The sequence below is a fragment of the Fusarium subglutinans genome, assembly GCF_013396075.1.
Source record: "Fusarium subglutinans strain NRRL 66333 chromosome Unknown NRRL66333_c0000219, whole genome shotgun sequence".
In the NCBI taxonomy this organism is placed as follows: Eukaryota; Fungi; Ascomycota; class Sordariomycetes; order Hypocreales; family Nectriaceae; genus Fusarium; species Fusarium subglutinans.
The window spans coordinates 24,497-47,873 of NW_023502282.1; the positions used below are offsets into that span (position 1 = coordinate 24,497).

The following is a 23,377-nucleotide window of genomic DNA, read 5'->3' on the forward strand; positions in this document are numbered from 1 at the left end:
CGAGGTTGGTCGAGTTATGTAGTTAATGATTGAAGCCATGTGAATAGAACTCCACAAGGCCTGTGATGGCCTCTCTCAATACCTACGTTCCTTAACCGAGACTTTGATACGTTATAACCAATTTGTGGACAATAAGCCTGCCAAAGAAAATAATCTTACTGATGGTTGAGCTGAACCCAGAGGAGGAGGAATTGGCCGGGACAAGAGAAACTCAACCTTTGCCGTAAACGTTAAGCCACGTATGAACTGCCCAAAATGGGGTGCACAAAGAGTTTTTTGATTGAATTCATGAGGTGCATTCTTGATCAATAACACGATATATTCTGTTTGCTGCCTTGCCTAGGTACCTAGGTAGGTACCTTACCTATAGTACCTAAGGTAAGTAACTGACCTAAAGAGGACACCTTCTGTACCTAATAACGCAACCTTCCTTACGTGTACCAACCTGGGCAGCAGTTCCGATGTGCCCAACCCACCACGGACACCGCCTAAATAAACCAGAGTCACCTACCTAGAATTGCTCACTCATCCGTTCCTCTGAAAGTTGGTCCATCTCTTTCTTTCTCGGCAACTCTAGCCTACTTATACAACGATTCTATAACTGAATCAACGCTTATACTAGAGTCACAGTAGTTCGCAGCAAAAAAAACCGACCCTAGTATAGCAAAACTAAGCGTCTGGACCCCTGTTTTTTCACGATCCGATTCGCTTTCATACTCAACACCCTGACCGCAAACTCCACCAACTGTTGAATCTTTCTATTCCTGACCGGTCTATGAGCCGACACTGTACAGTTCCGCGGTAGAAAAGGCCTTTGTTTATTATCGAATAGCCAGTGTCCTTACAGGGAGTTTCTGCCGGTTCAAGGCCTGTCTCGCACCCTTCCACACAACTGGTCATTACCTTGCTATCTCACAAGCATCATGGCAGATGTAGCCGAAACTCCAGAGATTGGGGTGCCTATTGATAGCAAGGAAGCTGTTGTTGTAGAGGAAGAGAAAGACATAGACCAAACAAAATCTGAAGATGCAGATGAACACAAAAACGGTGATGTAGGCGCATCAGGAACTGAGCCAGCAGCTGAACCAGAGACAGGGCCAGGGCCAGAAGCAGAGAATTCCCCCAAACATCCCCCATTGGCCATAATTGAGGGCAAGGTCAGCGACTCATCAGGCGAAGAAACTGTCCCAATCGATTTTGTTACGATGGGCATGTTTATAATTGGTGAGAGGATTCATTAACCTACCTTGACCAGCGCCCTTGTCTACAAAACTGTCGTTGCGTTACTCAGATCAGACACTAACTAACTTGACTGGAAAGACGATATCGACTTCATTCCGCCGACCCCGCCTGTCAAAGACATCCTTGGTGGCGCTGGCACCTACTCAGCCCTTGGAGCTCGCCTGTTCTCACCCCCACCCAAATCTGCGTCAGTTGGCTGGATTGTCGATCAGGGCTCAGATTTCCCGCCCTCTCTCTCTACGCTCATCGATAGCTGGTCTACCTCGGCTCTCTTCCGTCATGACAGGCTTCGCTTGACCACGCGAGGCTGGAACGGTTATGAAGGCACTGCCGAGAAGCGAGCTTTCAAATACCTGACTCCCAAGAAGCGCTTGACTGCTCAGGATCTGACACCAACGCTGCTGAAATCACGGTCGTTCCACCTGATATGCTCCCCAAATCGATGTAGGGATCTTGTCTCCGAGATCACCTCACTTCGAAAGAAGGTCGTGCCCCCTGAAACATATACCAAGCCCATCTTCATCTGGGAGCCTGTGCCTGATCTGTGTACCCCTGATGAGTTGCTCAATTGCACCAACTGCTTACCTCTTGTCGATATCTGCAGCCCGAACCATGCAGAATTAGCTGGGTTCATGGGTGACAGTGGACTTGATCCAGAAACAGGCGAGATCTCTACCATTGCTGTAGAAAGAGCCTGCGAGCAGCTTCTTGCAAGCATGCCTCTGCAGTCATTCTCTGTTGTTATCCGTGCTGGCGAGAAGGGATGCTACATTGCCAAAAATGGAGGAAGAAAGCGAGGCCGAGACCCCAAGACGACCAAGCGACGAAAGAAAGATTATGTTAGAGGTGGCCTTCAGCCGGACACGGATATGGAGGCTTTGTTTGCCGGTCTTCTCCAAGATGCTGATGGGATTGTGGCTCGCGAAGAGATCGAGGTCGACCCTGGTGTCGAGAAATGGGTTCCCGCCTATCATACTGACCCATCCAAAGTGGTTGATCCTACGGGAGGTGGGAATACCTTCTTAGGCGGTCTCGGTGTGGCTCTGGCCCGAGGCGAGAGTCTTGAGGACGCTGTAGCTTGTGCCACTGTTGCCGCAAGCTTCGCCATTGAGCAGGTCGGTGTTCCAACGATTGGTAGAGATGCTGAAGGCCGCGAGGCTTGGAATGGACATAATGTTGAGGACCGTCTCCGCGAATTTCGCAAACGTCTATGAAAGAAATGAAACATTGGATATACTATATCATAAACTATATTATAAATTTACGATGGGTTATAGGGATTTAGACTAATAAGAACAAAGCACATTCGTATGAGTATTTAGGCCGGAGTCAGTCAGAAACTGGTCTACCTTAGTTAAGTAACCCATTTGCATGGATGGTCTATGGAGTAGTACCTGTCTAGATGTCTGGGTTTGCGTCTGCCTTACTAAGGTATATCAGTCGGCGCTGGATTGCCCGGTTCCGGCGTTGATGGAATGCCTCCCTACGTCTTGTATGGACAAAGGCAAGCTGTTGCGATCCTTACCCAACTTGGGAGGTGTTCAAGTCTTGTCATGCCCCTCTAGGTTAGGTAGCCACGTCTCTAGAGCTTGGCCGAGTTCTGAAACATAAGGTAGGTACTTAGACAGTACTAGTCTCCACGGCTCGCTGAGGCGCCTAGAGTAAAGTATACTTGTCGTACATTACGCTCTGCTTCCCCTGTCCCCGGAATAGTTAGTAGTCATCCGTCCCTAATTTGGATCTTGAACCACCTCCTGGACCGAGCTCCAATCACCTCACCTCGTCTCATCCTCAATATCTACCAGCCTACCTACCTATTCAATTGTCTGTTGATAAACTCTCTCTTAGTTGCATACCTAGCGGAAAGAAGCAGCATTGAGTCAGTCAATCACTAAGCTTGCTGCTCTTTTTCTTGTATTTCTGTATGGCATTAGCCAGGCACATACGACCTATAACTTGAAAGCTACTCGCCTTTCCGCTTGCGCAATCCTCCAAAGCAGCTATCCTGCTGCCTGAGCACGTCGCTGCGACCCGATCAACTGTTCTTTCAGCAGAACGCTTCCAGTCCGGCGTCTCGGCCAATAACAATCCAACGGACGATTATCCAACATGGCTGCTAATAGTCAGATGCACAACTTAACTACGCTTATCAAGAGGTAAGCTCTTTACGCTCGTTGCGTTGTCAGGCTAGGATGTGCAGATGCTGATAAAAGTCATGTAGGCTTGAAGCTGCAACTTCGCGCCTCGAGGATATCGCTTCTTCGACCGAGCGTCCTGCCGATGCCACCGTTCTCAGCCAGGCGATACCTTCACCTCCAAACCCCTCCCTAGCCGCTCCTCCTCCTCCAGCCGCTTTCGATTCCAAGGTCACCACTCCCGCTGCCGCGAAGCCTGAACCTGTCGCCGAGCCGCTGCCAGAATCTATCGAGGAATTTGATGCTTTCCTAAACACTTCTGTCGATAAATATGTGAAGTTGAGCCACCAGCTAGGTGGATTGGTCGCTGAGCAGGTACGCGCAACCATCTGAAGGACTATGAATACGCAAAACCTTCTACGGGGCAGGGACTAATCATGGTATAATACTAGGCTGCGCTCGTCAAATCTGGTTTCCAGGAGCAGCGCAAGTTTCTCCTGATTTCCACAAAGGCGAAGAAGCCAAACCTCTCTGGACCTGATCTGCCAGTATATGAGAGCCTCATCAAACCCATCAACGAGGCACTGATGGCTGTTACCGAGCTCAAGGACGTCAACCGTCCTAGCCCTATGTACACGCAACTCAGCACTGTCTCTGACGGTATCATGGTTCTCGCATGGGTTACCATTGACACTCGCCCCTATAAGCACGTGGACGAGTGCCTTGGCTCGGCTCAGTTCTTTGGAAACAGAGTTCTGAAGGAGCAGAAAGATAAGTAAGTCAGCCTCTTGTCTTGAGTGGTTCACCTTTAACCAGATTATCAGGGACCCCAAGCAGATCGAATGGGTTCAGAGTTTCTATCAGATGTTCCGCGATCTTGCCGATTATGTCAAGCAATACTTCCCAACGGGCATTCCATGGAACCCGAATGGCCAGCCTGCTCAGGAAGTTCTCAAGTCATTGCCTGCTGGTTCCGCGCCTGCTTCCGCTCCCGCTGCCCCGGCACCTGCTGCTGGTGGTGCTCCTCCACCACCTCCTCCCCCTCCCCCTCCCCCTCCTCCTGGCCCTCCACCTGTTCTTGATATCAAGACAGATGATGCTCCTGCGCCTGCATCATCTGGTGGACTCGGAGCTGTCTTCTCAGAGCTCAACAAGGGCGATGCCGTCACTAAGGGTCTGCGTAAAGTGGACAAGTCCGAAATGACGCATAAGAACCCCTCTCTTCGCAGTGGCTCAACGGTTTCAAGTGGCCAGAGGGGTAAGAGCCCAGCCCCTGGCAAGAAGCCTAAGCCTGAGAGTATGCGTATCAAGAAGCCAGCCAAGAAGGAGCTAGAGGGCAATAAGTGGACTATTGTAGGTTCTATTTGCGAAAAGTATTGTAGCATGTTGCTAACTTTTACCAGGAAAACTACGAGAAGGAGGCCGAGCCAATCGAGATTGAGGCCTCACTAACACACTCGGTTCTCATCAGCCGTTGTAATAACACCACCATCATTGTCAGGGGCAAGGCCAACCAGGTCACAGTCGAGAATTCTACCCGTCTGTCCTTGATCGTTGATACCCTTGTTTCGACAGTTGATGTCGTCAAAGCCAACAACTTTGCTCTTCAGGTCATGGGCACTATCCCAACCGTCATGTTGGATCAGGTCGACAGTGCCCAGATCTACTTCAGCAAGGAGAGCATAGGAACCAAGGTTTTCACCAGCAAATCAGCGGGTGTCAACCTCAACGTTATTTCTGGCGCAGACGATGACTACAAGGAGGTGCCCCTGCCTTCGCAAATCTGCTCTTACTACGACGAGTCCAAGGGAGACTTGGTCAACGAAATTGTTGCCCATGCCGGCTAAAGCAGATGGTATATACCTTGGATGCGCATATGTAGGAGTAGGACAGATAGGATATTCCGAACAATTTTCTGTGGTGTAGTTATTTGGGTCCGCATCACATGTACCTAGACGTGTAATGGCAACTAACACTGGGAGTGAAGGGCGCCGCCTCTTTTTAGAATTTTGGAACTTTTATCCATCATTGGTTTGGTTGTGTAATCTATATTACCTTTGCTAAAAACATGTCGCTCTGATATCTAGTGCCATCTATATGACATCGCACAAAAAGACGGTCAAGTCTAGAGTACATTGTCCAATAAGCAAAAACGCCATTGATCTGAACCGCGACAGTATGCCAACCCATCCAACAGCAAGAGACTCCTTCCGTCTGAGAAATATGTTGTTGTGTGTATATTTACAGTTTAGCCTTGGGGGGCTCAAGAGTTGGTGTGAGCAGCTCGCGCATATCGTTAGCTGCCTCGTTGAGGTAGTAGCTCATGCGGTCACTGCCCAGACCCTTGGAAACGACATTGAAGTTGAGACTATCGTCATGTTAGTAGATTTCTTTCTTCATTGGGAATCTGGGGGCAATATATACCTGTTCTCGTTGATCATGTATGCGATACCAAAACCAGCATCAATTACCTGGCTCCAACCATAACCGTTGAAGAACTCTGAGCTAAGCTGAGAGGTAGACAGGTGCCATGAGCTGGAGTAGCTGTATGCGGGATCCTGATAGATGGCGGGGACCTCTTGGCCGGGCTCGAGAAGCTTCTTAAGACCGAATAGATGTCGATCAACTCCCTTACCGTCGGAGGCGGCGGTGATGTATTCAACGTGGGCATTGACAGCTTTGCGGAAGAGATCCACGCGTGTCTTGTCATCAACGGAGGAATCAGACATGGACTTGACCCAGGCAACAGAGTCGTCAGAGACGGTTCGGCATGTCTCAGTACGTCCAAGTTGGAAGCGTCGGACAGCAGCGGACTCATAAGTAGGTCGACTCTTGCCATACATCTTGTAGTAGGCGAGCTGAATAACCATCTGAACGTAAGCATCAGGAGAGCACTTGAACTTCTTGATTAGACCCTTTCCGTAACCCTGATAGGCTTGAACGGCAAGCTGATGCTTGCTGATGACATCGTTGAAGTCCTTGGTTGCGCGATCAATCTCGCTCTGTACTTCTTTTGTGATATCGAACTTGACGACTTGCGGTTCAGGCAAGTTGGATCGGATGCTGGGATCAGAGAAATCGAGCTTGTTTCCAAAGATGAGGTCGTTGACGTAATCGTTGAGGCGATGAGTGGGAGTACCGTCCATCATGGAGTGCTCGCCCATGAAGCCAGAAGTGCCGTTGTCGTTGACAATGAACTGCAGAGGCTTGTCGTACCAGCGGTTAGCACCATCGCCGTGCCAGTATTGGTGAGCACGCTCCTCGAGTGTGACTGGAGCCGCATCGTCGAGGCAAACCACGAAAGAGGACGACTCAATAGCCTCGAGAGCGTCTTTGTTCTTGGGGCTGGCCTTGAGCAAAATGTCACGAGCGTCAGTCCAGACATCTCTGTTCTCAGAAGTGAGAGCGCCAACAGCAGGAACGCGTTGGGCAAGCTCATAGACACGCTTAAATTGCTGCTCAAGCTCTGAAGTATTGAGCTGCTTTCCATTAACTTCGTGTTGGATCTTGAAGAATTGGTTCTTGCGAATAGCAATAATGTGCTTGTTTTCCTCAGCCGAGAACTTGACAGGGTAGTCGGCTGGCTTAGCCGCAACACGGGAAGCGTTAAACATCCACTGGTAGCTGTCCATGCAGATAGGCAACTTCTTCATGTACTCTGGCTCAAGGGTGCCGGCGTCAACCTGCTTCTTGAACTCGAGGGCAGAGGTTGTGATGGCAGCAGCTCGCTTCGCGGGGTCTCTTCGTCGTCGGTCGTCCCGGTGAGAGTAGAAGTAGCTGACGTAGGGGACGACGGGGTCGCGGTATGAGAGATAGGCGGCATCATTCCACCACTCGTAAATCCAGTTCTTGGTGTTGGGGTCCTCGCGCTTGGCCACCAACTTCTCCTGAAGCTTGGAGCCTACACCACCAGGGCGGACAAATTCCTCGACGGCCTTCTTGCTTGCCTCGTACTCGCTGGCAGATAGTAGGGGGTGGAGCGACTTGAGATAACGCTTCGCAGTGTCTTCGAGTGTTGGGACGGGCAGTTTAGGAAGGGAGTCTTGCCATCGCAGCATAGGTCCCTTGGAGTGGTTCTCAACATAGCCTACTCGTAATTTGCATCAGCACGTTGGGTCCGAATAGTTCAGGCTTGCGGAGGATAGCGCATACCTGAGGAGGCGGCGGCGGAGCTGTTCGCTCGCTTTGTGGGTGCCATGATGAGAGTTTGTGCCTGTTTTCTCAGATTGTCAGATACGTCTATCGGTCAGAGCAGGCGAGCTTCATGGTGAAAAGGGCAAAGACGATCGATTTGAGTGGAGGAGCAACTATGATGCCTGTCCATCCGTCTATCATGAATCCGGGCGAGTGGAGCATTTCATCACAAGCAAGCAATCCTAGGACCCTAGTTCCTAGGTCTTGTCGCCCGCCAATGACTCGGCATCCATCCTTGAGCGAGAATTAGACGAAAGAAGAGGATAGCCGATGGATTACCATGCCCTTCCTCTTTGTCGACCACATGTGACGATGTCTGCCTCATAACGAGCAAAGGGGTTGACTTACAGCGCGTGTCTTGGTGAAGTTACGGAAGCTGTTCCTAAGGGCGGGCGAGCGGGCTGAAGTCAACAACATGGCCAACGCGAAAGACAAGCGATCAGAGGAGAAGAGAGAGAAACGTCGAGACGAGAGCCGAAAAGAGTTGGGGTAGATATGTATGTATGTATCCGACAAATATTTGTCAGGGCTCTATATTAGAACAGCAATAGTGCCGGTTTCGCACACGACGCTTATTGCTCTGGCCTCGGCTCAGAGGACGGCAAGCTTCGAGAATGGAGTCGATCGTAGAGTAGAGGACAAGGGTCACCAGATTAGACTGGATGGGATGGACAGACGTAATAATATCAGCCCAGCGCGAGACTTGTTATGGAGTAGTTTAGGTAGGTACTCCGTACAGAAGGTAGTAGTAAATACGACGTTTGCTTGTGACCGAGACGTCACCCGGGCCCCTCAAAAGCCTTGGGCCGAGGTACGAACTTTCAAGGGCCCACGGGACTGATGTGAACTGGGGCAGGGGATACCCTTTCCAGCCAATCATATCTTACATCTTTCTCTAGATCCACCATCTCCGAGGCAATCGCTTGAGCCTCCCGTCTTCTGGGGAAATAGGTTAGTACGTACTGCAACCAGGCTTTCACAGTATGTACCTAGCAGGTAGGTTAGCACCTACTAAAGCAGGCATCGTCTGTTTCAATGGACAAATTCGAAGCATTTTCTTATCATACCTAGGTAGTCAGCTTATTATGCTCTGTTTAAAGTGCTCACATGCCTCCAGTCATTCTTCGCAAGTAACACCAATTTGCACTACAGCACTGTGCAATATCCAAGAAAACACCCCCTCAAAGCCAGAATCTAGGGTACCCCAGTTTTCCTTATTCGTGGGGAAGTGGAGAGAGCTCATCTCCATTTGACATCACTTATTCCCTGGTCCATTGATATCTTCCAAACCATTAAATCGCCATACGGAGGGAGTTTTGGGAACTTGGTCTAGGTATTACACTGTATATTTATACTGTCTCTTTCCCGTTTGCCCGACCACTGATGTGGTCTGGCATTCACAATATGAACCACCTCAATCAATTATTGTAAACAGCAAAACTCAATATGCATAGTACAATCTGACAGCCATGGATTACACAATGTGAGGGAGAGAGAGAAATAGATATAGGGAGAGAGCATAACAGCTAACATAAAACATTCCAATTCGCCAATTTACAACCCAACCGTTCATTGACTAAATAATTTCTGCTGCGACAAAACCACCAAAGCATCTATGCCATGTACTAGTACACCATCCACAGAGGACTAGATTAACTTGCAGGCCCTGTGTCCACCAATGGCCAAGTTTCTTTTTAAAGAATCTCCCAAGTTGTCCCTAGTCAGTGACTATAGAGACCCCCAAGAAGGCTGTACTTCAATCTTATCCGTCACAATTGAACCAGCATCGCCTGGAGGCAGCTCATATTAAGTGACAGAGAGTGACAGAAAGTGGCACAGCTTGAGATCGGCGATGATCCCGGCATCAATTCCGTGTACCAACCAGACGCCGTGACTTTGATCCCAAGTGTCCAAACAGTGCTTTCCCCTAATTAGAGCTCACGCTACCCAGTCTCAATGCCAACCATCAAGCCTCATAGCTCTTGATTTGGCCATCACTGCTGGGAGGTGGGACAGCCTGCGCGCCTGGGACAGCCTGGAAGCTCAACCGGTCTCCTTCAGTCATAGCTTCTTGTGCAAGTCGTACGCCTTGTTCGCCTCCAACAGCCGCGGCAGCCTTCAAGCCCTCCTGCACTTCTCGAACCCTACGTCGGAAGGTCAATCGATCCAGGAACAGTTGCTGTCTTGCCCGTTCAAGCTCTCGTCGCTCCGCACGCAGGACGGCCTCCATCTCGTCGAAATACTTGAGTTTCAATTCAAGCTTTTGTAGTGTCACATTTGAAGCAGCGGAAACCAGGCGTGTCATCTCGCGTTCTTCATGAGAGGCAAATCCGGCAGCCCTAGCACCTATCGAAGCCAGAGGAATGGATGCGAGCGCGTTGGTCTTGGTGGTAGTGGTCGTAGTTGTGGTTGTAGTCGTCGTAGTCTCCTGTCTGAGGTCGATATCCATAGAGTCGCTCTTGGCTTTGCTGTCACCGTTGGCCTGGGAATTATCATCGGCTTTATCACCGTCGAGTTGCTTGCGGAGCTTGCGCTTGAGCTCTTCGGCAGATTTGCTTGCGGCCGCTGCGGTACTGGCTGGGTCTGCCAAGCTAGCAAGGAAACCGACGACAGACATGACCGGGTTATCAACTTGGCTGAAGGGAAGCTGTCCTTGTTGGGGGCCAAGCAGAGACAGGCCAGTCGGGGCACTGATGGGAGCCTCAGAGTCCAAATACTTCTCCTCAATATCCAGCTGAAGGAATTGGAGAACACACTCTTCCCGTGTGCGGGTACCCACATGCTCTGCAATCTCACCCCAATCGTCGTCGAATCGCTCGAGGCCTTCGAGAAGTCGCAGAATCTCGGCATCCGTCCAGGGAGCATCGCGGTCTAAGGTCGATGTGTAGGTGGGGTTCTCCATCTTGACATACATGTTGCTGTTATGGTTGGCAGGCAGGCGACCCTCGGTGAAGCAGTTAGGACAAAGGTCATATTTAGCCTTGGGGTTAGCATCTGTATGGTTGCTGTGATAGTAAATCCGAGTACAATCGTTGCCGCACTGGTGGCAATGGACCTTGGCGATGGGGGCCTTGGTGGCATCATCGGCACCAGCTGCGCCATTGGTGGCTGCTGTCTCACCGTTGGTCTTGCCCTCAGTCTTGTTAATGAGGGTGTTCTTGGCATTGGCTTCGTAAATGTTTCGTCCAATTTCAAGGTTCTGTTCCCCTTTAGCGGGAGCGGCGGCAGCAGCCTTTTGGTCGGTATCTTGGCTCTTCTTGCCTTCCAGAATCACAGGGTCGGCAGAAGGTTGCCAAGCCTGCAGGCCTCGGGGAGTATCGCATATGATCTTGAAATGGCCAGTGAAGGGTGGTCCAACGTGCGATGGGCGTTGCTCGGCGTCAACCTATTGATTGTCAGAAAACCTAGAAATGCCGTAACAAAGCTCCTTACCTGATAGTTGATCAAGCCCCATTGCTCCAAGAAGGCGTGGACGCGCATAATGGCGCAAACGTCACCAGCCAAGTTCCTGCGGCATGCTGTGACTGTCAGATATTCAACAGGGTTGAGGCGATATGTGTTGATCATAAAATCGCGATAATCCTTGTATACAGCTGGTGTTTTGCTCCGGTTACGGTTGTTGAAGAACTCGGCCATAGCTTTACGCTCAATTTCGTGAATAGCATTCATGTCGAACCAGGTACTGTAGCTGGGAAGGACAATCGCGTGAGTCTGCGCGATGAGATGATCGCGAGCAGCCGACTCAACAACCTCCTTTGACTTGGATTCTTGACCTTCTGTAGCGGCCACTCTATCCTGCTTCATCTTGGTATCATCAGCGGGCGCATCGTTCATCTCCTCGTCACCTCGAGCTGGATGTCTCAGTAAATATTCCATCATATTTCAGATAGTCTGGTTACCTGGCGCAGGAGTTGTACTATCCTGTTTGATGTTTGACTCAGTAACCAGCCCCTCGGACATCTGGATGTCTATTTCCCGTGAGTGACATGTTTAATCGAGGGAACAGCAATCGCAATGCGCACGTACCTTCGCTGTCGCCTGCACCTGACTCTGGCTGCAGGGGAGGTTGGGCGAGGATAGGGTTGCTGTTGGGCGACGCATCGTTGCCAGGCGAGCCATAGGTAGCAGAGTCGTCCATCTTTATGATTATCGCGATCAGACCGCGAGCGGTAGTTCAGGGCGGCGAATGAATCGAGCGCGCACAATCAGATTTATTGTGCGATATTTGGCGAAAAGGATTACCACAAAACAGAGGGATGACTGTTCGTACGTCGTCGGGAATTCGATGTCGCTAGCGTCGTGATGTTGATGGAGTCTGGCGATGAAATGGGTCGCGTCTTGGAGAAATTTTGGCGCGAATTGACTGGCCTCAGCTTCTTGACATCTAGGTGGACGCGCAGTTCCAGGGGGAACAATCTGCATCACGTGGTATCTGTATTAGCTAAGCATTGTGCACTGACCCGCTTCTCAGTAGCTTAGTCCATTAACGAGATCCAGATGACAACGATTGATAGTTCAGATGCTTTCTGTTCATAGAGGCTACAGTTATTTTCTATATGCAGCCGTTTCAGGTTTCCCGATGAGTTCATTTTCGTCAATTGGTTTAGTCGTGAGTTCGTCAACGCAGTTCTTGAACATTCAGACGCAGACTGAGATTCAGCCTATAGCGGTTATCAGTATGGTACCGTCCACATTATGACAAGCCAGTTTTAGATCAACAGAATGAAGCATAATATAGAGCCTCAAATATCTTTTGCGGTTTCAAGGCAAATCAATGTAGCTGTTTTATGATACTCAGTCATGTGAATGGATATCACTTGAGCCGATTCGGCATTTTAGTCCACATGCCGTCGGTTCCCGGTCTGGCCGATGACGGTGGTAGAGCAAGCGGCCTCGACCTCGGGCCGTTAACAACCGTCGCCGACTTAGCCTACCTTACCTTACCTTACCTACATCACTCACTCTTGGACCTGGAGAGGGCAGTTGAATTGCCATCACCACAACTCAACCACATACTCATGATGCTTCCGACCGCGAAACGAGTGCTGGCACAAAGGGCCACTAGCCTCATCGCGCGTGCGCACGCCTACAGCCTCGGCGCACAACGGCAGCGCCTGCAATCCACATTGGCAATCCTCGAACAGAAGGATGGTGTACTCAACCACAGCTCGTTGAGCGCCTTTACAGCTGCGAAGAAGTTGGGTGGACCAGTACACGGATTTATTGCTGGCAACAACATCAAGCCCGTGGCTGAGGAGATTGCCAAAGCTGAGGGCGTGGAAAAGATTATTGCTGTCGATAATAGTGCATATGAGAAGGTTGGTAGAAAGGTCCAAGAATCTGACTACACGCGCGCAACACTGACTCTCCACCAAGGGCCTCCCCGAGAACTATGCTCCCCTCTTGGTTGAGAATATCAAGAAAGGCGGCTACACACACGTCATCGCAGGCCACACTGCATTCGGCAAGAGTGTCATGCCTCGAGTAGCCGCTCTGCTCGATTCGCAGCAGATCTCAGATATCACTGCAATTGAGAACGAGAACACATTTGTCCGTCCCATCTACGCCGGTAACGCGATCGCCACCGTTGAGTCTTCAGACTCTGTCAAGGTCATCACCATTCGAGGAACTGCCTTCGCTGCTGGTCCCCTAGAGGGAGGTTCCGCCACCGTTGAGGATGGAGTTGACTCCAAGCCCGAGTCACCTACTGAGTGGGTGTCAGAAGATTTGGCCAAGTCAGACCGTCCTGATCTTTCGACTGCGAGCCGCGTCGTGTCCGGAGGCCGTGGTCTTAAGTCCAAGGAGGAGTTCAACAAGGTCATGCTTCCCCTCGCTGATGCCCTCGGTGCTGCAGTCGGTGCCTCTCGTGCTGCTGTTGACAGTGGCTATGCCGATAACAGTCTGCAGGTGGGTCAAACAGGCAAGGTTGTTGCTCCTCAGTTGTACATGGCCGTGGGCATCTCGGGTGCGATTCAGCATCTTGCAGGTATGAAGGATAGCAAGGTCATCGCTGCGATCAACAAGGATCCCGATGCCCCCATCTTCCAGGTTGCCGATGTCGGTCTGGTTGGTGACTTATTCGAAAAGGTACCTGAGCTGACTGAGAAGGTCAAGAGCTCCTAAGCATCTAGATGTACAGGGTGATGTAATACACAAACAGTTAAAGTGCCCGTCCTGGTATCATTCGAGGATAGCCAACATTTCATCCGTGCTTGTGAACTTTTCTCTCTCTTTTCCATTCTTTTGCCCACGCTCTCGTTCTGTGCGGTCAATCTGTCTCCAGTCGTCCCAAGCAACGGCTCGACATGTTGATGGCCCAGCATTGTGTCTCAGGCCCTCCCACCCTGTTACATTGTCATGGTTTGAAGCGTTGAGAAAGCGACCGCCTGATAGCCAGTCATGAACAATCGCATCACCTGTCGTGAAGGCGTCCTGCATAGTTGATGCGATCACTCCAGTCGGGCCATTCTTGACCCAACCGGCGCAGTATACTCCGGGGACCCTCTCATTGTGAGCACCTCTAGCATGCGTATCAGAAACCATCCTCGTCACTCTACCAAGGCCGTCGTTATCGACGATGCCGCGACGATCGTCAAATTGAATACCGATTTCAGCAAACCCGGGCAGAGCTACGGATTTGTATCCAACCGAGCGGAAGACAACATCGGATGGCAGTATAGCGGTCTTGCCAGTGGCTTTGACAGATGACTTGGGATCAAATGGTGCTGCGAGTTCTGTAAGATCGAATTCAGTACTTGCCACCTTGGAGGGCGCATTTTGGTTTCCGAGAAAATGCTTTGGTGAGAGACAGCTATCCAAAGACCATGATTTGGAAGCTGTTTCGTGAGGGGTTGATGAGCCCTTGAACAGGACTTCCATGAGTCGTTTTGAGGCACGTGGCAAGGACTTCAAATCCTCGGGAACGAGCGATCGATTGAAGGGTAAAAACCCTACGTCTCTTAATTTCAGGAGTTCCCGCACCTCTTTGATGGTGAATGAAGCCTGCCATATGTTAGAGCTGTGATGATTAAGCCATCAATAGCAAGACCTACCTGCATCGGCCCTCTTCTTCCCACTACATGGACTCTCTTGACTCTGCTTCTCGACAGCGTCTCGAGCGCCTTCTCTGTAATGTCTGTTTTTCTGAGGACGTCGATGTCTTCCAATAGCATTCGTGCAATATCGAGAGCAACGTTTCCTTGACCGATAACCACGGCTTCCTCGGCTTGTGAGAGATCCAGTTTTAAGCCCGAGCATCCAGGAAGACCGTTGTACCATCCTACAACTTCACGCGCTGAGTGAATACCGCTGAGGGTCGATTCGCCTGGGATTCCGAGCTTTTTGTCCTGGGATGCCCCGTATGCGAAGAGAACAGCATCATAGTGCTGCATGAGGTCATGCAGTTCTACTGTGCAATGCTTCGAAGAGCTGCCAGGATGGCCGATAGAAACATTACCAATGAATGTGAAATTGGGCTGTGATGCAATTTCATCAAACTTATCTTGGCAATTCTATTGTTGTGTAAGTGAGTCTCCTAGTCTACTAGTTATTCTATAGGGTAACCCACCTTGACCTCTGGGTGATCTGGAGCAACGCCATGACGAACCAAACCGAACGGTACGGGAAGACTCTCATACATATCAACTTTCACTCCTGACACTTTCCCCATTACCCGGTAGGCAGTGTAGAACCCGGCCGGTCCGGATCCTACTACTGCCATGCGAAATGGCGCATCCGGAGATCGAGAACTTTGCTGCAGCGCAGAAGAGAAACGTTGACCAGGAATTACATTAGAAACCCGAGGCACTGTATCGGGGCGACGGAGGCGCCGTGCTATCGATAACATTATCATTCACGGCTGGTGATGATATTTTGATATCGTACTTTGATAGTCAGAGAACGACCGACAAGTGACTCTTTGGGTATTCATCAGCATCTCAGTTTATTAGGATGGGTCCGACCTCCGATGCGGCGTCGGCTTGCAGAATGCGGCAGCGCAGACGTCACGTTGCTGTGCCAACACGGCCCGCCCCATGTACACAACTTTCGTCAGAGATACTATTGTTCTCAACAAGACCCTCCCTCGGCTCCCCAGTTTCTCGGATAACAATCTCATTATAAGGACTCGCCTGTCGTGCGTGATTTAATAAACGTTCATTCCCGGGGGCCCATATCTTATCGTCTTCATTCCAGCACGAGGCGCACAATACAACCAACAATTTACGATCGCGCAACTTCAAGCGCATCGCGCTGCGACTACAGATATGGCTCCGTCGCAAGCGCCTTTTCTTTACAGCGCCGTCCACAGCGACTCGCGCTTCCCGGAGCCCAAGTTTGATCCCAAGGCTGTCACAAGAGCAAGCTGGGAACCTCCCAAGCCGCGAAAGAAGCCCGATGGACCGCTTGTGTCTTTCAACACGCATCCTGAGTGAGTACTATAGCATTGTCTCAGCGTCGGATCTCTATGCTAACTAGCCATTTCTCAGTATGCACCAGGTTCTTACTTATAGGACCAACGAGTATGCTTCAATGAGCCCGCGCAGTAAGAGCTTCATCAAATGGCTCCGTCATGTTCAATCCGGGCTGCGCGTACTGCAGCTGGTATCAGCTCTTGGCCTGCTTGCGCTGATGGTACTCATTGACAAGGTCCCCAGTCTGGAGGGCTGGGTTATGAGAATTACCGTAAGGACCCAACCCTCTCACCATATTTACAAGCTGTAACTGACTTGTGGTGAAGCCTGGCGTTGTGATATTACACTGCATCTATGGAATTTACCATCTCTCTCGTGACGCCGCAGGGCGATCGCCTGCATCTTCTGCATCCTACCAGCTCTTCTGCGGCGTCACCGACCTTGGTGTCGCTCCTCTCTACGCTTTTGGTGCCCTATCAGTGCGCACCAAGAGTGAAGACTGGGTTACTCGCCTCTCGGACCAATCGCTCATGAATACCTTCAAGCCTGTTCTTTTCTATACCTTTGTTGCAGCCGGTGGTCTCCATCTCATCAGCTTGGCGATTGCTGGCTGGCTGGGCTTCATGTTCCGCAAGATCAGCTTGATGCCTCCAGACATGAACCCTCTCGAGAGTCACTTGACTGCTCGACCAATGCACAAGAGGAACAAGTCGTCGGTGATGACCGCTAGCACCATGGATAGTGATGCCCGCCTGTCGACGCCCGGGAGCGCTCGCCGGGAATCTCTCATGCCTCAAGAAGGTATTCATGATGGCATTGAAGCACCACGCGCCATTCCTTTCACTCATACCCGCAACGGATCGAGCACGACAATTGGAACTCGAGACTCCCGTACCAAGTTCCCACCACCACAATACCAGAGAGGCCCTGGAAGTCCTCGTCGTGAGCGTCGCGATTCGGCTGCTTCAAGGGCCACCACACGGACTACTGCCACCCGTTCAATTTACCACGATGCCTATAGCGAGATTCCCCTCGACGACCAGGCAGGATCTCGCCCATCTAGCAGCTACAACAGGCATAGTCAACCTCGCCCGGCTAGATTCACCGAGACCTGGATGCCTACCGACTCACTCATCTCCCGAACGAATCAACGAAACCGTGAACTGGAAGCGGCAAAGACGAGTGCTGCGAACCGCGAGAACAAGTCATATGAGGCCTTGGCTCAACGATACGCGCATGACGATTCTGATTCCGAATATGGTGATGAAAACAACCCATCTTACGACCTTGGTGTTAATGGCGATGAGCTGCGCCCTCACCCCCTTCGCCTCAATCCCCCGGCTGCACAGCAAGAACGCAAATCCCCTCCTCGCGCCAAGACACCCTTCTTCCCATTCAAGAACTCGTTGACCGACATTAGCACAAACGCGAGACGTGTCAGCGCGAGCAGGGATATCGCTGACGAGAAGCCAGCATTGGCTCCCCGCAACCGTCAGAGCTCTATTCAACCAGAGTGTGAGTTTTATGCGAGATCATACGGAGAACTTCAGAGTGCAACCCCCCCTATTATGATTGGCAGCGATAATCGCAAGGTTTCCACGGGTAATGATTACAATCAGAACACTTCCACGGCATACGGACGCCGTAATGTTAGTGGTAAAATGGTAGAGGAAGGCCGAGCGGCAGGGAACCGATATTCTTTTCTCGATGGCCGTAACCCCCTCGCGGAAAGGAGATGAGGACTACGGGAATATGTGTTTGAGTGTTTGTTCATGGTTTTTGGATGCAGGATGCGTCGAAGTTTGAATGTTTGGCAAGGATAAGGTTTGGGGACACGGCAAGATATCCGGATATGTAGTTTAATTAGGTAGTTTTGGTGTTTGATAATACAAAAGTCTCAAATCATGAATTTCTCCGACATCCGATCGCTACTGAACAGTACTATTCGCCATTCAAGTACGCTCGCCAAGATCCGGATGGACCCTGCCAGTTGTCGTCCCTCCATCCTTTCGCATCCCACGAGTCCAATTGACACAGATGCCTCATTGTTGGACGGCCATGGGGGCAGTTCCAAGGCTTGTCCAACTCTGCCATATGCCGCACAAGCGTCTCCATTTGCCCATGCGTCAAAGCCTTCCCAATCATGACGCTGCTGCGACATGCCCTCGATGCAAACATCTTCCTCACTTTGGAGGGGCGGGGTATATGCTTTGACTCAGACGATTCTTCACCAAGCAATGCTATCAGTTCTTCAAGGTCAGTGATCGAGAAGGTAACCTCACGACTCATGGGGAGCGCCAGCACTTCACACCTTGAGCCCACGGGTTCATCTCCAGTCATGTCGACATGGACCTTGAACCCATTAGCCTCTATGGCAGGGATATTTTGTAACACAATTTCTTCTTCCAGTGCTGTCAGCTCTAGCCTTTTCGGGTGAACTAGTCGTTGAGACTGGACTGTCTGAATCTCCTGCAACCTCTCAAAGTTGTACTTCTCGTCTGTCGCGTGTTGGTCAATGATAAACAACTCGTCCTTCTGAGCCACGTCCAGTTCTTCCTCTGACCTGTTGCTCGCAGGACGTGTTGCGATGATGAAACCCATGTTGAATTGTCCGGCTATTTTCATTTTTAGAAAGTCCTTGCGAGCTATAGTAAGTGACAATTTTTCTTCCGCATTGGCTGCTGCAAGATCTGTCACTTCATCATCGACAGTCGTACAGTCTTGACTTGGACTGAGGCTGTTCCTCCATGATTTCAATCCCAGATTTATGAGACTTTCGTCGGTTCGTAGGTGTTGTAGTAGCTGGGCTGTAGAATCTTTCTTCCGTACACTAGACTTGAGAGATTGAGTCTTATGATCCGTTGTGGCAGGTTCCCCCGCAAATGTGAAGGGCGTAATATCAGACAAGTCTTTCGTTTCTGTCTGTTTGCTTGGCATATCGCTCCCAGCAACCGGAATAGCTGGCCCACTGACAGCTTTCCCATCCTGGTTCGCGTTGGATGTGTCACTGTCGCTGTTTGTATCTGTGCTTTCAGAATCGGAGATTTCATCACCCTCGTCACCCTCGCACGCTTGCTCCTTACGGAAGGATATCTTCCTGTCTGTCGCACCGCTACCAGCTGCGTATATCTGTGTCAGGCGGCTTCCGAAAGACGGCTTTGGAACGTCAACCTCCATTCCGTCCCCAGAAACAGTTGCATTATTCGCATGACCATCAGGGGTATTCGCAGCATCCTGTATGATCTCATCACCAATGACTATCATAGCGGCCTCAGATCTTGCCTTTTCCCGTGGCGTTTTCATCGGGCTAGTGTGTGGGCTCCCGCCTTGTCCACGCCTCAGTGGTTTCGTAGCAGGAATCTGGGGCTCAGTCTCAAGCAATTCTGATGACTTCCTCTTGGTGGGAGAAGAGACAGTCTTCGTAGCACTGTTTACTCTCAGTTGCTTGTTGAAATCGCGCACAGGGAGTGGCTTCCCAGCATCATTTTCATCACTGTCTGAAGAGAGCGAGGAACTCCCGATAAAGAGGCTTGGTTCTTCTCGCCTCGTGGAAGGACGTACGGATGGACTTTGATTCTGCGCGAAAGTTGACGCTGTGGTGCCTCGGTGTTTTGGCCGCGACGTTGATCCCCTCTCTACCCATCCACTGATCAGATTTTGACTACTAATGTTTTTCTCTAATGATTTTGACCCGCCAACCCTCCTTACGGCGCCAAGTGGCACCTTGGCAATGGGGCTGCTTTCGTCACTGTCTTCATCTAATTCGACTTCAGGCTGGGAATCATCCAGGGGCTTCTGAGGAGTGATCGATAATGGTTTGAAGGGCGTGTTAGTAGTTGACTGCTTCTCAATGCGGTTCTTAAATGGCAAAAGCTGAGAGGTCGGAACTGAGTAATCTTGCGAGTCGAAAAGGGCTGCCAGGGAAGTGCGTAGGTTATCAAGCAGTTGGTTTTGATCATGTAGCAATATACTCCTTTTGTCTGGACTGACATTGACGTCGTACATGTGGGTATCAAGCTGAACATCCGCCAGAATAAAAGGAGCTTGTGAGCTGTTGTAAGCCCTGTACACCTCGTTAAATGTCTTTGCGAATTGGGGTAAGCCACATGGCCTCCCGTTCACGAAAAACATCTGGCGATCTGGAGTTTGGCGTCCATCACCATGAGAAGGCCGGGAAACATGCCCCACGACACGGACATCCCTAGAGCTTGATTCATGATTTTGGTCAATTTGCAAAGCTGGACCGCCTGTGGAAGGATGCATTTCCAGAGTCAAATCGAGGGGCACAAGGACCGTCATTGTCTTTGCACCAAAGATATTGATGATGTTTTCTCTTGTGGTCGGATTGGCCTTGGTCGAAAACAGGTGGATTCTTTTCCCTTTGGTTGGTTGCTGAGACACGGAGAATTTGAGATTGGTTTGAATACAAGCGTATTGTCCAAGGAGGGCGATGACCTTATTCCACTCTCGCTTTATGTTTCGCTCAAGCTCACGCCGACGAACAGGCAGGTTATGGAAGAGACGCTCAACTGAGACGGTTGTGCCCTTTGAAGCTGCAACAACTGCAGTTCCTTTGAGGGCTCCTGATGGCTCGAAGCTGAGCTTAGTCCCCTTAGGAGCTTCGCCCTGCTGGCAAGTCGTGATGCTCACAATTGACAAAGCACATAATGAGGATAATGCTTCACCCCGGAAACCAAATGTCTCTAGCGTAGCTATATCCGAGTATGAAGCGAGCTTTGACGTATGGTGCTTGAGAGCCACTGACGGATAGTTGGCAGGGGCGATACCAGACCCATTGTCAGCCACCTCGATGAGATCAAGCCCTTGGTTCTTGAAACGAACATCTGTGGGAAGGGGAGTCAGAATAATCCAGTTATTACTGCAGGCGGATTGTTCGATCGAACGATCGGATGCCTACCTATGCTTGTTGCCCCAGCATCGACGCTGTTCTCAACCAGTTCCTTCACAACAGAGCAAAGGTCGACTATAACCTGGCCGGACTGGATCTGATGAACCTAGGAAGGTTAGCACAACGAGATGGGACGATTGTGAATATGTCATGTACCGTGCGTCCATCGATCTGTTTTATAGTTGCCATGTGGACCTTTTTATACAGAGGTTCACGCAAGACCTCGCACACGATACCAACAACGCAGCCGAGGGCGATGAGACCTCAATGCGATTATGATTGCGGCACCATTTGAAGGCTGTGACGACCGCAGCTTAATTTTATTTTGCAGATGTGCAGATGTGTAGATAAAAAATCGAAATCGAACTCAAGTACTCATCTGGGCCGTCTATCTTTCATCATGATGGGAGGTGCCATATGCATGAATACAAATTGGATGGAGGACCCACCTCGACGTTCACGGAAAGATACTCCCTCATTTATCACATATTCCTATAACGGGTCGCCAATCTCGTGAATTCATCTCAGATTAGTACCTAAGGTAAGGTTCAGCCCTCAGGGATAGCAAATGTAAAATCGGTACTTTTTCAGTGGCTAATAATCTGCTATATTTCCCTTGCTGATCGCTCCAGTACACAGTATTATCTCTATAGATATACTGAGCCTATATGATCTTGTTTGTGTTTGTAATTCCGTTGTGGGAATATACACCTAAAAATTTGCGGAAATGCACATTTGCTACCTATCCCTTTGGACTGTACGGGCATAAACAGAACCCTACTAACCTAGGTACCTAACCTTAAGAATACGTTAGGTATGTACCTAGATGCACTCGACGAGATGATTTTGCGTCAGGTGGAAGCTTCAACTCATGAGATTTCTTTTTCGTCATGTGCCTGCATGGAGAAGGTGACACTGCATTTCCAAAATCCCGCTCCGAGACAGCTTCAGACTGGTTCAGGAACAAAGATACGAAATACAGCTATGAATTTGTAGTTCTTGAACTGGTTCTCACGCTATCAGAAGGAAGATAAAGGATACATCACAACAGGAGACATTGGATTGAGGTCTCCTGGCAATGTGTCTGCCTGCATCAGACAGTCTCGCTTGACCTACGGACTACTCCGTACGTCTTGAGGCTTTCGCTTTCAAGACCAATGACGCAAGAAGGAGATAAGAATTGAGTTCCCAGCCTACCGATATTGACAGTCTACTAATAAGTGTTAACTGTACTCTGTAGCTTAAAAGATATACCTTACCTTAGGTTGCGGAGCTACTGAGTCCAGACGGAGAAGGCTTCAAGTTAGCTACCTACATACGTTACCTTGCCTCAGGGTGTACTCCGTAAGGAGACTTCTGACGTTAAACTACCTACCTAGTCCAAGATTCACTATATCTATACTAAACTACACTGAGTTTACCTAAGGCTTTTTGTCACCTAGGATAGAGCTCCTAAGTTTTATTGCATCCTCTTGCCTTGGTACTTTTAAAAAACCATTTAAGATGCGGCTCCACGAACAAGAACCCGCACGCACCGATTCTCGGTCCCAGTTTCGATGGGCGAGACATGTCAAGTTTCTCATTTTCCAAGCTTTGTTCCGAGTCCAAGGATGCTAGCTATCACTGGCCAAGACGGAAGACGGGCTTGGTGAGGCACTACTTGCAGCCTAACGCGGGACTAAAGAGGGAGAGGCGCTGGCGGTAGGCTGCGGAGCCTAGGGAACTTTGTGAACTGTCATTCATTTGGACTGACGCAGTTGGCTCTTATCTTGAAAGCCAAGCAGCCTCTCACCGCAAAGGGTGGATGAAGCGCCTGTGACACTATCCGAGTCCATTTATGAGCATTAATCGAAAGGCTGGTTGAGATAGTTATAATGGCTTTTGCCCAGCAGACTCGGTAGTAACCGGCTGTGAACATGATAATCTTAAACGCGAGCAGCCGTATCTGTAGATACACTAGCTTGGCATCACAAATGATCCTTCAGAAAACGTTTGACGAGCCTGTAATTAAATGCCTGCAGAAAATCCCTGCCACGAGGCAGTGAGTGACAGCACGACGAGGTGATTGATGACCAATTCCCTGTCAATTTCCATCCATGGCTTCTTGTTGGGGTTTCTCCCGCTAATAATGGCCCAGGCTTCTCCAAATGTGTGGCGCTTAAAAACCAGCCCCCCGTGGAAGGGAAAAAAAGGGGACACACAACGTTTTGGTGGTTCCGACTCGGCTGATGAGTAGGAGACCGAGAAGCCATCGAAACATCCCAATCCAATTTCCCACCCACATTCATTGGGTTCAGCAGGGACTGGGGAATCGGCATGCGGCATAACTACCAAGTTAGTAGTACTCTGTATTCACTTACCTACTAATTAACTTACCTAGGTACCTACTTACCCTTTTAACTTATTGTGGACATTCATCTTGCTTTCAATCAAATTTGTTCGTTGGCTAATAACTCAAAATTAGCTGCAGCCACTGTCGTTCTCGC

The 23,377-nt window shown here is 50.0% G+C and overlaps 8 protein-coding genes across 8 annotated transcripts; 4 read left to right on the forward strand and 4 right to left on the reverse strand.

The window, feature by feature from the left end:
• Nucleotides 1-923: 923 nt before the first annotated feature.
• FSUBG_11492 (carbohydrate kinase MAK32) lies at nt 924-2,456 on the forward strand (the record flags this gene model as incomplete). The annotated part of the gene is made up of 2 exons (XM_036676180.1): nt 924-1,224; nt 1,321-2,456. The coding sequence occupies 2 exons, from the start codon at nt 924-926 to the stop codon at nt 2,454-2,456; spliced, it is 1,437 nt and encodes a 478-aa protein (XP_036533021.1).
• An 895-nt stretch (nt 2,457-3,351) lies between these two features.
• On the forward strand, nt 3,352-5,224 carry FSUBG_11493 (adenylyl cyclase-associated; the record flags this gene model as incomplete). The annotated part of the gene is made up of 5 exons (XM_036676181.1): nt 3,352-3,398; nt 3,464-3,752; nt 3,830-4,152; nt 4,202-4,730; nt 4,781-5,224. The coding sequence occupies 5 exons, from the start codon at nt 3,352-3,354 to the stop codon at nt 5,222-5,224; spliced, it is 1,632 nt and encodes a 543-aa protein (XP_036533022.1).
• Nucleotides 5,225-5,618: 394 nt separating this feature from the next.
• Nucleotides 5,619-7,575, reverse strand: FSUBG_11494 (carnitine o-acetyltransferase; the record flags this gene model as incomplete). Its single annotated transcript, XM_036676182.1, has 3 exons — nt 5,619-5,745; nt 5,802-7,464; nt 7,530-7,575. 3 exons carry the CDS (start codon nt 7,573-7,575, stop codon nt 5,619-5,621), a joined length of 1,836 nt encoding a protein of 611 aa, XP_036533023.1.
• A 1,962-nt stretch (nt 7,576-9,537) lies between these two features.
• On the reverse strand, nt 9,538-11,709 carry FSUBG_11495 (SWI SNF complex; the record flags this gene model as incomplete). Its single annotated transcript, XM_036676183.1, has 4 exons — nt 9,538-10,956; nt 11,004-11,422; nt 11,471-11,539; nt 11,598-11,709. The coding sequence occupies 4 exons, from the start codon at nt 11,707-11,709 to the stop codon at nt 9,538-9,540; spliced, it is 2,019 nt and encodes a 672-aa protein (XP_036533024.1).
• Nucleotides 11,710-12,415: 706 nt separating this feature from the next.
• Nucleotides 12,416-13,694, forward strand: FSUBG_11496 (uncharacterized protein; the record flags this gene model as incomplete). Its single annotated transcript, XM_036676184.1, has 2 exons — nt 12,416-12,889; nt 12,948-13,694. 2 exons carry the CDS (start codon nt 12,416-12,418, stop codon nt 13,692-13,694), a joined length of 1,221 nt encoding a protein of 406 aa, XP_036533025.1.
• Nucleotides 13,695-13,751: 57 nt separating this feature from the next.
• On the reverse strand, nt 13,752-15,210 carry FSUBG_11497 (ferredoxin-NADP+ reductase; the record flags this gene model as incomplete). Its single annotated transcript, XM_036676185.1, has 3 exons — nt 13,752-14,573; nt 14,624-15,082; nt 15,139-15,210. The coding sequence occupies 3 exons, from the start codon at nt 15,208-15,210 to the stop codon at nt 13,752-13,754; spliced, it is 1,353 nt and encodes a 450-aa protein (XP_036533026.1).
• A 625-nt stretch (nt 15,211-15,835) lies between these two features.
• Nucleotides 15,836-17,721, forward strand: FSUBG_11498 (uncharacterized protein; the record flags this gene model as incomplete). Its single annotated transcript, XM_036676186.1, has 3 exons — nt 15,836-15,999; nt 16,058-16,253; nt 16,309-17,721. The coding sequence occupies 3 exons, from the start codon at nt 15,836-15,838 to the stop codon at nt 17,719-17,721; spliced, it is 1,773 nt and encodes a 590-aa protein (XP_036533027.1).
• Nucleotides 17,722-17,923: 202 nt separating this feature from the next.
• Nucleotides 17,924-21,080, reverse strand: FSUBG_11499 (DNA mismatch repair PMS2; the record flags this gene model as incomplete). Its single annotated transcript, XM_036676187.1, has 3 exons — nt 17,924-20,826; nt 20,901-20,997; nt 21,048-21,080. The coding sequence occupies 3 exons, from the start codon at nt 21,078-21,080 to the stop codon at nt 17,924-17,926; spliced, it is 3,033 nt and encodes a 1,010-aa protein (XP_036533028.1).
• Between the last annotated feature and the right edge of the window lie 2,297 nt (nt 21,081-23,377).